At 36.5% G+C, this 14336-nt stretch overlaps 1 protein-coding gene across 5 annotated transcripts in view; it reads left to right on the top strand.

The window, feature by feature from the left end:
• Window positions 1–14336, top strand: part of CSNK1G3 (casein kinase 1 gamma 3) — an 83676-nt gene that overhangs the window by 9389 nt on the left and 59951 nt on the right. For all 5 annotated transcript variants that reach the window (XM_076363366.1, XM_076363365.1, XM_076363362.1 and 2 more), the window contains exons 2-3: window positions 6887–6956; window positions 12001–12417. In XM_076363366.1, coding sequence (XP_076219481.1) covers window positions 12240–12417 — 178 coding nt within the window. In that variant the 5' untranslated portion in view covers window positions 6887–6956; window positions 12001–12239. The remainder of the gene's footprint in view (window positions 1–6886; window positions 6957–12000; window positions 12418–14336) is intronic.

The following is a 14336-nucleotide window of genomic DNA, read 5'->3' as shown; positions in this document are numbered from 1 at the left end:
GTTCATTTTAAGTTTACAGAGATGAAGAGATTGCCTGGGGATCTTAATTGTTATGTAGTTAGTCCAGTCTGTCATTTGGGGGAAAATTGTATTGAGTTAGGGTGACCCTGAGTACTGTACATGTCTTCTGATGTGACAGTATTTTGACCAGAACTGGCAATTGGGTGGTGGAGAAGGCTGCTTTATTGTTGGTTAGGTAGTAGTCTTTCAAGTGGCAAAATTAAATGTACAGATCAGATACTAAAGTTTGGATATTGATAGCCCTCAGATTTCTTCATGTGGCTTTAAACCTTGGTACAAGAAAAATTACAGTAGCTTAACTAGAATGGACTTTTTAAACAAGCTTCAATAAAGATAAGGTATATTTTTGGTTTTTCTAAGGAGGAAGACTTAATTAAGTGTGTTAATAAATAAAGCTGTTTTCTGTTAGATTTTGTGTGTTAAAGAAGGATTATACGTGGCCATATGCGGTTTGCTGATGAACTTTCCCTAGAGAAATAGCTATATACGTGCAAATTTAAAAGCTCCTTCTAGAATCTTGAACTAATTATGTTCATTGAAAATAATGTGTGGCTTCCCTCTACTCTAAGAGGGAAATGTAATTTTTGACTTTTTTTGTATATATGCAACTTGACAAGAAAACCTGACTTTTTAGAAGGCTTGGCTGTGTAAATTTTTATTCATGAGAAAGCCACTCAGATTTGACATTTTCAATTAGGCTGCTTATTTGAGTGAATCTCGTTTGTGTGTGTTTGTGGACTGAGACTGTGTATGTAGACTTGCATTCAGTTACATAAAACTTAATGTTGTATGCAGAGAATCTTATAAATCTGTAAAAGTAAACAAATAGATTTTCTTTTTAAATTCATCATTTTCAGGGTTGCTGATAATCTCATTTGCATGCCAAAATTCATAAGTTCTGTTCTTGTTTTGCTTTGCGAAACTGTTCTGTTAATCTAGAATGGGTTGATATTACGGAAGGTAGAAGCAGGAAAAGACTGGATGCTGCCTGAACAGTACAGTTGTCTAAGGTGGTCATAGAAAGTGAACAGAATCATCTGTGGAAAACTTAGACTTTTATGTAAAAAAGACGGAAGTGGTAATGTAGAAGATACTTGAGATACAAACACAGTATTGTTGGAAGTGCTGGTAATGCAAACAAAATTTAAGTGCACTTGTGATCTGTTAGTTGCCTTGGAGTGCTGAAGAGCACAAATCAAAATAAAAATGTTTTGAGGCCATGTATACTGAGAAGCAAATAGCACAGCTGAGCTCCTGCATGATCTGTTATAAGGAGATTCCGTTTGCTTTTGAAATTAGGGTGTTATGTTTGCTTTCTTAAATAAACGTGTTGCTTCTGAAATGTGAAGAGTTTGATCTGCCTGTGATCAAGAAGTAGTAGTTGCTTTGCTCATTTTCCCTCTTTGCTACTGAAACCCTAGGAAGGATTTCCAACTCATTAATATATTGCATACTTTTTCTTTGTGGAATAAATGTAGCAAATATGGGACGTGGTCTTCAGTATTTTGAAAGGCAAGCTGGCTGGAAAAGAATGTGACCAGTGGTTTTTGATGCCCGAATGTGGATGCTGCTGAAGATCTGATTCAGGTGCATCTTCACTTCTTGTGTGTTCCGTATGTTTCTCATCTTATTCATGTAGGGACACCAGTCATCTTATGCAAAACTGAAAGTTCATCCTTATTTCTTGGATTAGTTCACATCTGCTGCAAAATATTACTGGTTTTTTTGGGGGGGGGAGAATGGTGTTGCTTCAGAGGATTTGCATGTTGCTTTTACAGTGCTTCCAAGGTAGTTGTTTACCTGACTGAAGTCAGAATGGTAAGTACCTAAGAAATGGGAGAATAAAACATTCTTAGATGAATCAACTAACATCTGTAAGTATGGTGAATCTAGGTGTGCTAGAAGTGGTAGAAAGGAAAGAGCGGATAATGCCAAACTGTATTTTGTTTTTGATGTTAAAAGATTTAAAAAAACTAGAAAATCAGGCTGCATTAGACTTGCAATAGTTGAACTGAAATTCCCTATGTATATCAAGTGGATTAATGAGTTGCTGATGAATGAGTTTTCATTATGTTGAGATTACACTTAGAGAACACCTTTGAAGAAATGTAACATGGTACAGTAATGAGCAATTTCAACACAGGTTATTGATAGCTGGAGAGAGAAATTGTCTCAGGAGAAATTTGTTTGGAAATGTTTTTTTGTTTTTCAAAGCTCATGTCATGAGTATGTAGCATCTGTGGAAGTTTTGCATACTGAATATTTCAGCATTCTCATTTTGTCTTTAGTTTTGACTGAGATGCTAATGATTTTGCCTTTTTTTTCTGCTTCCAAAATCTGGAAAATGATGAAATAATATACTTAGGTCAAAATCAGATTGGTTACGTTTAATTGAGTTATGCAATGAACCTTTTAACATCTGTTTTTATTCTGGAGTTTGTATATGAAAGTATCTTTCTTTTCAGGCTCAAATTAGTGATAAAAGGAAACAACCATCAAAGTGGTGTGATACCAATATTATAAGCATTTATTTGTTTGAAAAATAAAGCTATAGACAAATTTATTTGTAATAGAAGTTGTTGGAATAGCAACTCTATTTTTTCGGGTCACATGAAAATCATGTGAAGGTTTGAATTTCTCTCAATGGACTAAATTGAAAATAATTAAATATTCCATGAGTAAAGAGTAGATTTATTTTTCATTTTAAGTAAACAATGAATCTTACTAGATCATATACAAATTTAGAGAAATTTTCCAATTTAAATTCTATCCCAAGAGTTTTTTGAGGTTAGAAATTGCTGTCCTAAACTTTCAAGGACTCTGCAGTTGTGAACCTTTTTGCTGTAGATTTGAAATTTCAAAGGTGTGCTCTGTTGCATGAAGACATGTATATAAAAATGAATTAAAATGATGCAGTCATCTTAGAGCTAGGCTAGAAAGAACAGCTTAATCTTTCCATGAGGCATACAAACAATACCAGAAATAGTTGATTAGATATTTGAATTGTGTATTGATTACCTCACAACGAAGCTCTCATTCTAAGCTTGATTTCAGATTTGTAGTATGATTTGCAGTTTTTCTACTATCAAATACTTCTAAAGGAGTTTTGCTGAATAAAATTCCATGTTACTCTGTGGTCCAAATGTAACGTTCAAATGAATATTGGAAATTGAAAGGGACTGTTCTCCGTCTGTAATAAAGGCTACTTAGTAGGTGAATTATTCCATAAAAACTATGTATAATGTTAGAGGAAGGGTCTTGGAAATCTGTGGGAGAGGCACTAGAAACTTTATCTGTACTCTTCTAGAAGGTGTGAGGAGAAGATTTGCTGCTAGATTAATGTCAGTGCCAAAAACCCATGAGACCTTGGGAGTAGAAGTATGTGAACAAAGAAGCCTGAGGGGTGAGAAAAACTGAAGATGTATGAAAATGGTAGGAGCCTGGGTGAATTTTTGCTTTGTGCTTAAACCAGAGGTGTTTCTTTACTGTCTTTGCTTTTGTTTCATGGACTCTTTTTTTTCCTCCCTAGCTCTTGTGCTACTGTATGCTTTTTCTAAAACTAAAGAAAAATGTTAGTATACTGATACTAACAGTGATATGGGATCTTGTAATTAAACTCCGAAAGGTAATGCATATGATACCTAAGAGAGCAGTTATGGTTGCATGTTTCATTTAATTTTGTCATTTCCGGACAATGGAATGTTTTATTTAACAGCTTTAATGTTCTCTTAATAGGTTTATTTAAGAGTAAATCTGGAACATGAAAAAGGAATAAAGTAGCTAGTAAGTTTTTATTTTAAAGGTGACTTGCACATTTGAATGTGAACATTGTTATGACATACACCTTGGATTATGTAAATTTGCATGTAATTACAGTGGTGCTGCTGCTGCTGAAGGCTCAGCCATTTGAGAGATGTATGAATAAAGAAGGTGCTTAAATGAGTTAGTCTTTTATCCTGCCTTATATAGGGTCCTAGAAAGTCTTTATTGCTGCAGAGTAGGGTTCTTGTTATGTGGCATATAGTCATTGGTAGTGTTAATTGGGACATTTTCAACTGAGATTTAGAGAGATGCGTAGATATATATCTCTGTAATCTAGGGATGTCTAAAATGTTTTCTAGGTGTCACTTCTTCCTGTGTGCCAATTCCTGTATTAGAATTTGAATTTTAGCAGCCTGCCACTTTCTGGCAATAATTTGACCCTAAAGCAAACTTTGAATGGGATGTTCTTATGCGAGTGTGGCTGTGCAAGAAATCAGAAATATTTCTGTGATACTAAAACTCAATAGTGCTTCAAAATTGCCAGTCCCACTGGGGCTTTGAGATTCTTTTCACCAGTAGATGTGAAAGAAATTGTGTTTGAGTGGGTGTCTATGATCTTTGGTAGTGGTGCAACCTAAAGAACTGGCAGTTGTTTCCAGGGCACATGAAAAAGGAGAACTTGAATATGAATATTATTAGAAGATTTGGTCAAATTATTGTAGCCTTGTGTTATTATCCTTTTTTCTTATAGCTGGTGTTGCACTGCTTTATTAGGTTTTGAATACTGAATCAAGGAGGAAAAGATTAGGAGGATTTAAAGGAAAATTTCTCCAATGTAGGTTTAGGTTAAGATTGTTTTGCTTCACAGATTTTCTGTAGCAGCATATGTTTGATTAATATATAATGTGTTCTTTTGGGTGATGTGTGAACTTTGAACAATAGCAGCCAAGCTGTTGAATATACCGAGTGTATAATGGAACAGAAGACAGAATAGAGCCTGAATATGTTTTTCTAACTCGCCCATATATTCACCATGTATATAAATTACAGTGGCGTTCTTCAGTGCCTTTAAACAGTTTTCTTTAGATGTTTAGGCAAACACTCTTTAAGTATAAATCGTTCAGAGATCATAATCTGTTTGTTAGAGGAAAAAAAATAGCAAATTTTTCCCATAATGAATTCGTTTGGAAGTGAGATATTTGCTTAATTTTAATTTCTGTATGTCTAATTTTGTATGTATTCTTAGTTTTCAGTGTTCTGAGTTCTTCAGGATTATACAACTGCACAACATGAATTTAAATAAAAAACAGTTTGAGTATAGTGGTGAATTGAAGGATCATTTTTGTTTACACACCTGTATAGTTCCATTAAAACTCATTTAGTTGCTCTCTGTAGAATTTTATACAACACAGTGCAAAACAAACATTTCAAACAAGCTGGATTTTCTGAGTTGCAATCTCCTTGTCTATTAAGTAAGCAAGCTTTGTGTGCAAATCATCCATGTTAAAACATATTCTGTAGAGTAAAAATGTCCCTTCAAGGAAATAGTTCTCTGTCTGTCCTCTTCAAATATCACAAAATTGCTCATCTAACTTTTAGACAGTAGAGGTCTTTAGGGAATGGTCCATTTAGTCCTTGCTGTGGCTTTGTTGAAGTATTTAATCACCTATTGTAAGTCAGAAAGAACATTACTGAAGTTGTGAGGTTAAGTGTGCAAAAGTTTGGAAGTCATAGTGCACGTAGGTGAATTATAGCATGTTCATTAATGGAGCAGAGAACTGAGCAAACCCTCCTGAGCTGGGAGTAACTACTGTAGTTCCAGAGTTAGCAGTTCAGCCACAGCAATGTGTTGGTGAATCCAAGCTAATAAGTTTTGCCTTTGACTTCTTACATCAAATGTGGTAAAGCCAGTACTGGCAGAAATAGTTAATTCTCTATGGACCCAACAAATGCAGTTGTCCTCATGTACTTCATTGCAAATTGGGATTTTGTTTTGGGATGGTATTACTATAGTCTTGTGGCTAAGTTTATATTTATTTGGTTAATTTGACTGTATGTTCTGTATTTGTCATGTGTTGGTATGGACCAGTAGCCTGGCTGTCTTTTGCCATCAGTTTTAATTTATGTTTCTAAAACTGAACCTAAGATTCCTTTTACTTTTCTGCAGGTGTTAGGTGTATGACTGCTGTCAGTCAACTGAAACATGTATCTAGGTATTGTCTTCACTTTTCTTGCTTGTCTTCACCATTCCTCTCCTTGCTTTTCAGGCAGTCTGTCTACAGTGCTTGGGAATATCTATAAAATTCCATCAAATAAATAAAACCTCTATTAGCTGATGCTAGTTTTGCATCTCAGTTACTCTGACTGCTTCCTTACTAGGTCTTCCAGTCTCATTTCACTTTTTATCCTCAATCTATATGGATTGTAGATCTAATTTCTACTTAAGATCTAATTACTTTTCCTGCTAGGTAATACCATTTTGACTTTTTTTTCCATAGCTTCCTTTACCTTCTCTTCCTCTTCAGACTTCAACATAAATAGTCATTTCACTCTTATGACATTGCTTTGTTAACTTGGCTTTGATGGTGTGTTTGCCATTATACTGATATTTAATTATATATATTTTTTGGCAAGAATACTTATTTAAATCCTAACGATATTCCCTGATGTCTGGCTGAAACTTCTGGGTCAAGTGTGCTCATTTATGTAGGCAGAGATGAAAAATGAAAATTAAACAGAAAATCAAGCTGTGAAATGAGGATGAGGACGGCACATTTTTCAGGCAGATTGCCTGTGAGGAGAATATACCCCATGTAACTAGCACATAGCAAGAAAAGGTTTACACAAATAATTTAGAATGCTTACACTGTATGTGTTGTTTTTTTCGCTTTAGGTGATGCACACTTTTGAATGGTGTCTGACTTCTGAGCCCTACAAATTGTGTTAGGTCTTTGAAAAAAATCTGCTGGATCTTCCTTGATAGTCTAGGAAAACTAATGCAATTCCCATAACTTGTAATTTACTTGCATTCTGTATCAGAAGTTTTTGCATGCCCAAATAATTGCAAATACTACATATATATATATATATCTTTGCCTTTTAGTGCTTTTCCTCTAGAATGTGAGCATTATGGTGAAGAAAAGATACTGCCATCAACAGTGTAACTGTCATAGGTAAGTGCAGTGTAAATAAACAAAACCATGCATGCCTTTTGTATTTTTAAAGGTGAATACTTCATAAAATGTTGTATAGGAACTCCAGTATGAAGAAAGTCTAAGTCTTCTCCTTATTTCAGATTAGCTGCAGATTATTTTATTAGGAAATGTTGTAAAAGAACACTTGTGTCCTGGAGAAACTGTGACAGGAATGCTTGTGTGTCTTCCTTCTGATATGTAGTGTGTGAAAAATGTACTGGGCTTCCGTTGTTTGTTTAGCAGGAATCTGATAAAAGGTGCTAATTTCAGTTTATATTAAAAAAGCATACCCATAATGTAACTGGAGTATCTGTTGGTTCAACAGCAGAAGAGGGAAGGGCATAAGTTACCATATAATAGATTTGTCCATATAATAGATGCATTTTTGGAAACTGACATTTATGTAGTTAATAATGTATTTGGTTTCATGCATTGTTGCCTTAAATTTCAGTAAAACACTCAATAAAGCATTACTTAAACATTATGAGAAAATATATTTTTTAAGACGGTATTCAGTAATCAGTTTATTTACTATTTACTCTAAAGTATTCTACTGAGTTTTATTAGTTTTTTTTCCTGCGTTGTGATTTGCTCTCAAAATGCTAGTACCATTCACAAAACTAATCTACTTGATAAATACTGAAGCTTATACTCAAGGTTATCTTCATCCCTTGAATCCATTGTAACTTATCTTTTCCATTACTGCATTCTCAGATTTCAAAGTGACATCTGGCAAACGGCTTGTGGTGGGTCTGTGTGCGGACAGAAGAGTTTTGGAAGCAGTGGTTTCTTAAATTGAAAAGTGTGCAGTAGGCTATTTTTCCTGGAAGCACTTGCTGCTTTAAAAAAGCAGTTACTCACCTATAGAGTTCGGAATTTCACAAATTTGAAAGACGTGAGTGTTGCTTTAGTAAATGCACTGTGCCCAGGTGCTGCGAGGCAGAGGGCTGCAGGGGCCTCTGTGAGGAGAGGCCGGGGCTGCCTTGTGCTGGACACACTGCAGGGCACAGCTGAGCCCAGCAGTGAAGATGGTGGCGCCTCCAGGAAAGCATATTTAAGAAAGGGTAAAAAAAGCTGCACAGTAGCTGTGAGAGAGAAGTGAGAATATGCGAGAGAAACATCCCTGCAGTCACCAAGGTTGGTGAAGGAGGGAGAGGAGGTGCTCCAGGCACCGGAGCAGAGGTGCCCCTGCAGCCCATGGAGGACCCCACACCGCAGCAGGCTCCTGGCAGGAGCTGTGGCCCCTGGAGAAGAGCCCATGCAGGAGCAGTCCATTCCTGAAGGACTGTGGCCCATGGTGAGGACCCATGCTGGAACAGTTCTTGCAGGACTGTCTCCTGTGGGAGAGACCCCACGCTGGAGCAGGGGGACAGCATGAGGAGGAAGGAGCAGCAGAGAGGAGCTGTCATGGACTGACCACAACCCCCTTTCCCTGTCCCCCTGCGCTGCTCAGGGAGGGGGATGAGGTAGAGGCGTGGGAAGTGAAGGAGTGAACTTGGGCCTGGGAAGAATTGGGTTGGGGGAAAGGTGTGTTTAGCTTTGTCTTTGTTTCTCACCATCTTACCCTATTTTAATTGGCGATAAATTAATCTTGCCCAAGTCAAGTCTGTTTTGCCTGTGATCATAATTGGTGAGTGATCTCCCTGTCTTGATCTTGACCCATGAGCTTTTTAATGTTATTTTCTTCCCGCTGTCCTTTTGGGGAGGGTGAGAGAGCGGCTGGGTGGGCATCTTGCAGCAGATCAACAGAAAAAAAAGGCAAAAAGATTTCTCATAAGTTAACTCAGGTTTTGAAACTAATTAAAACTGAAACTGCTGTAACTTCAGTTTCAGAGTGAAGACTGGAATTAAAAAATACTGGCAATAGTTTCTTTGATAGGATTCTGTTCCAAATTGGCTGTTTCAATTAATAAATTATAAATTGCTTCAAAAAGCATCTGATTTGGTATTTGTTTAAGTGTGCAGTGTGATATAATAAGACATTTTCAGTGTCTGAGCCTGTGTGTGTATGGAGTAATCAGGAAAAAGTTCTCTTGATGAAGACTGTAGTATTAGTATAAACAGACTTGAGAAAGTCTGTTGCCATTAGTGCCTAATAAACTGGTATCTAAAATATTAGCCTGTTAAATTGTAGAAAAAGATATTTGGGTGTGCAGATAGGATATTTTTAAAATGAAGATTCTAAGTGTATTGCAAGTATTCCTCCCTGGTAACTTAATACTATTAAGGGGTGGGCTTGGTTATTATTTGGACTTTCCAAATTACAGATCTTCCTATGATTATAGATGGGTTAAAAAAAGTGTTGTGCAAATTAATTTCTCACTGGCAAAGTTTCAGTGTCTTGTTAATTACTAGGCTTCATCTGGACAAGCATGCACACAGAGCAGCTAATATGCTTTGCATAAATACTAAATAATCTGTCCTTGAGCTCCCAGCTTGGCTTCTCTGGTACTGTTTTATTGCTGCACGAGCTGAAACAGTGTGAGATTGGAAACTTTTCTGGTGATGATGGACTGACTTTGGCTCACAACTGCTTTCTTGGAGATCACCATTGCCTTAGTGCTGCTATTGAATTTCTGGTGCCCTTGTCTTCATGTTGCCTGCTTGTTATTCCATGCTCCTCATGCATCATGACTGACTTCTCAGCACCCTTAGAACCCAGCCTGTTTACAGCTACGTTTTCTGCTCAGTTAGCAAGGCTACATGCTGTGCTCAGGTGATAGTTAAATACAAAGACAAAATGGGGAAATCTGAAATAAATGACAAAACTAGAACTGTTTTGTTCTTCTAAAATGAAGTTGTGATGCATTAGAAGAATACGATTTTAAATTCTTTTGACATGTGATTAGATATTGTGTATGTGTCAACAGGTAAGCTATGGAAAACTTGTAAGCTAAGAATCTTATTAACTCTGAAATCGGATTTGGGTTTCTTGATGTTTGCCTGCATACCCAGTCCCTTCTGTGGTCCTAGTGCTCTGTTGTGGAGCCCATTGGTATCATTGGTATGAACTATTAGTGCCTTTCTAGCCTTGCACTGTTCCAAGGTATGTCTTTCAGCACTTGGTAGTATGAAGATTTTGGTATATGGAAAATAGTGCCAGGAACTTTGGCCTTCCACTGCTACTGAGGTTACCAAAGCATTGTGTTAGTTACTGTCTATACTTTTTCACTTTTTGGTGATGGCAGTAATATGCTGTGCTTACGTGCATTGCTTCTATTTCTCATGAAGCCTGTGTATTAGCACTAAAAATTCTAGTATTGTTTACCTTGTTATTTCTCACTGGAGAACCAGTAAGATATGGAATGTAAGTCTTTTTTCTTTGGTACTTACAATATTTATGCATTCTGCTGCATCAAATGTACTGACCTTCTTTCAAAGTACTAAATGGTGCCCTTGAAGTCCTACCTCAACACACTCCGTTCCTGATTTTCTTATTTCTTCCCTAGCTTTTGTAGTACGGTAGGTGAGGAAAATTACTTACTGCTTCCCATTGAATCTATTCCTCTGAGATTTGTGGTTTGGAAAGTGACTTTAGGGTATCTAGTGGTGGTGCTTGAACCTGCAAGATTATGTTGTAGCCAAATGTGCTTGTATTTTTCTCTTAAATGTCTCTGTCTATGCCATACCACACCATTGCATTCATTATTCACTGCTGAAGTCCTTTTCCCTTGCATTAAGCAAGTCTACTTGGACTGGAACCTGCATTTGTGTCTCTTGATTGTTCTCAGAACAAGTCTTTCATTCCCCCTTTCGTAGTAACGTGATCATGTTTCTTCACCAAACAAATTTCCATGTGCTTCGTTGTTCAGGTGATAGGTTAGTCAGCTGTTGGTTAGTGATTTTTAAATATCATGTAGTTATGACCATGCTATGAATATCCATGATTCAGCAGATGCAGTTATTTGGGTGGTTGTTCATATTCTTTGGTACCTCTTCTCTACTGGCTCTTTGATTTTTTTAAAATGTTATAATAAGCTATGATGTGAGTAATAATTTTACTTTGTAAGAAATGGATTTAAGAAATGAAAGTGTCTTCAGTTCAAAGTGTTTAAAATAAGCTCCTGATGACTATCTTTAAAATAGTCTGTAGCACACGAAATACATTATTTTTTCAGGGGATGTTTTCTTTTACTGTAGTGTATTCCCAACATTGAAGCAAATGTTCAAAATTATTTTGCTACAGATATTTAACTCACCCTGAAATTTTGGCTATGTAGTAGCCAGTTGTCTTTTGAATTTAGGGGTTTTAAACCACTGTTGTCTAATAGAAAACAGTATCCGCTATTCTTATGGACAAGATAAAAATGAAAGCTTTCTTGGGATTCTTTATTGCAGTAGTAAGCTAACATCATGTTTTTGCTGAAATCTATGTCGGAATTAGTGTCTGGGCAATGATGCTAAATGGTGGACAAGGAGGCGAGTGGGGAAGCAAATTTATGACATAATTAAATGATGCAGAGAAGAATAAATATATTTTATTTTTAGACTCTAGGAGTTACTGAAAGAACTGAAGTGTCCTTGCCATGAGTTTATAAATTGTGCATCTCAGAAATTATAATTCAGAAAAGATAATGGAATCATTTTAAGTTTGAATATCTTTCTAGAACTTAAATAACTGTGCAGCTTGAGCATTTCCTTAGATTAACAGATGCTACTGGGGGAAAAAACCCCAGAAATAAAACGCTTTCTCTTGCAGAGCTGGCATAAGGTGCAATGAGTGCCTAAATGTTGATTTTTTTTTTTAAGTGTGTCTACCTAGTCAGGAAGTAGTTTTATAGTTGTTTTTTTTAAATATCTGTTGCATTAAGCTTTGATATTTTTTTAGCTCACTTCAGTCACACCAATATCTCTTGCCATTACGTGCTAGAATCGGAGGCTTTAATCTTACAGTAGGGCTTTTCATAGAGGATCTGTAAAGCAAATATAATTAGTTATAGCTTAATTGTATGACTAGTTGAAGGGAGAGGTAATTTTGTACGAGAATCTTACTGTATTGAATAACTTTGTTTTTCTTTAACAGAATTCCTGTAAATACTAGTAAATATTGCTGGTGTTGTGCATTCTGGAGATATATTTTTACTACAGATACTACCAAGGCTTTGCGAATGGGATGAACACGCTTCTGTTGACTGCTTACTGACAGTAACCAGCTGGGCACTTCACTGGTGATGTTTTCATTCTCACATTGTCCAATTGGAGTTTGCTTATACTGATTTTTAAAAAGAGGAAGAAATCAAAGTGGAGTACCGTAAACTTGACATGGATAATAAAAAGAAAGACAAGGACAAGCCAGATGAAAGAATGGCACGGCCTGGTGGGAGGTCAGGCCATAATCCACGTGGAACTGGTTCTTCAAATTCTGGAGTGTTAATGGTTGGACCTAACTTCAGAGTTGGCAAAAAAATAGGATGCGGTAATTTTGGAGAACTACGGTTAGGTAAGATCCTTGTTTCTTTATTTCAGTTTACGTTATTCAAGGCCATTGTATGTGGTCTAGGCACGAAAATGTCTACATGAACACACCATACAGCTTGTCAAACTACTTTCAAACTTCAGATAGGCTAAATTTGCCTTGCAGATCTTCTGTGGCTTGACCCCAGCCAGCACAAGCTCTGTCACATATTAAGAATCTCTGAAGCAGGAGACTTTCTGGGACTAAAAATGTTTCGTAACTGTGTGCAGTGCTGTCCTAAATTCAGTCAGTTTTCTCTTCCAAGATGCTGCAAATTAGTTCATGGTTATTTTATTTTGCTACCTTTCCTGGCTTCCTGAAGCAGTTTATTCAGATGGATTTGGGACTAAGCGTATGTGAAACACCTCCTGGTGTATGTGAAACACCTGCAGGTCTGGCTTATAGTACTGTGGTCTTGGAGATCTCTTGGAGACCGTGTAGCAGGCACTACAGTGTTTTTAATAGCAGCAAACTCTTGGATTCCTTGGTTTCCTTTCCATCAGCAGCAGTGTAGTGAGGCTAAACAGTGAGCTGCTGTTAGGGGCAGTGAGAATCCATCTGTAGAGAGAATCTGGGAGACGGGTAATTCAGTCCCTTAGTGACTGTTCAGTCCCCTACTGAACAGATGGATGAAAATCAGATGGTGAAGAAGGGACAGATGGAGAAGGACCTGTGGAATTTTGAAGAATTTGGGTAGTAAAGCTGGAAATTTTACCGTTTATTAAAATAGACAGTCAATGATGGGTGTGTGCTTTTGGAAGAGTATGTATTTAGTTTTGGGCACTTAAATTTCCATGATGACAGCATGATTAGCCAGCTTTTTCAAGATCTGGGAATTCTGTATGTGTTAACAAATATAACTTGACACTTAATGGCAACAATTTATTCCAGTATTCCTGGAAGGCTTGAGTTAATGCACTGCTTCAAGGTTTATGAGGTGGGTTTGAAAGTAGGGTATTTGAGAGTAGGGTGGGCTGTGTAGGTGGTGTGTTTCTGTTGATCTGCCTCTGGCAGAACTACTACTCACTGTCCTTCAGACAATGTTTTTAATATAGTGCTTGTGTAAAATATAACATGTTTATATATGCATGTTTAAAACATGCGTACAATATAACATTTTTAATATAGTGCTTTCTGGGGGCCTTATATCTAGTCTTGAGTCAGAATGTAAACAAGCTTAGCATATTAATTCTGTAGAGAGATGAAACACTAACATTGTAACATTGCTGAATCTTTGACTGAGGATACTGAATTTAACATAGTCTCAGTAAGAGGTACTCTTGTTATTTCTATTAATAGTTAAACAAGATTGATACATTTTGACCTTTACAGTGTTATATATGTGCCTCTGCAGTTCACATGTCAAGCTGAACCTCTGTCTTCAACTTATCCTAAACTTTCCTAAACTGGCTTTGAATGATAATTTTTCTTTTAAACCTCTCTAGGAACTAAATCAAACTGGTATAATGTCACTACTGAAGGCAACTGTAAACTAATGAAGTTAATTTTTTTTCCTGTCTGTTATCTTGGAATGGTCACGATGTACAGAGTTGTTTATCTATTTCAGATCACTATCAGATTAACTCATTTGCTTGCAGCAGATAGAGAGTGAAATAATATATTTCAGTCTAAATAAAATATTAAAGTAGTTAAGACTTAAAGTCTGGTAGTACTGAAATAAAATAGGACAAACAACTAAAAGAAATAGGAGGAAAATAATAGTGTAGTGTGCTGTCCTGCAACAGCCACCAGGACAAGTGCAGGCTTTCTCTTTTTAACATCTGCTTTTTTGCATATATAGCAGATATTTCAAATCCTTATTTATTGTTATTTGTGGGGTAAGGTATTTTAAATGTAAGTTACTGAAAGCAGGAGTTAAGATTGGTATTACAGATTCTGATTTA

Source organism: Aptenodytes patagonicus, chromosome Z, assembly GCF_965638725.1.
Source record: "Aptenodytes patagonicus chromosome Z, bAptPat1.pri.cur, whole genome shotgun sequence".
Classification (NCBI taxonomy): domain Eukaryota; kingdom Metazoa; phylum Chordata; class Aves; order Sphenisciformes; family Spheniscidae; genus Aptenodytes; species Aptenodytes patagonicus.
Note: the sequence above shows the minus strand (reverse complement) of the source record. Positions and strands in the feature narration are given on the sequence as shown.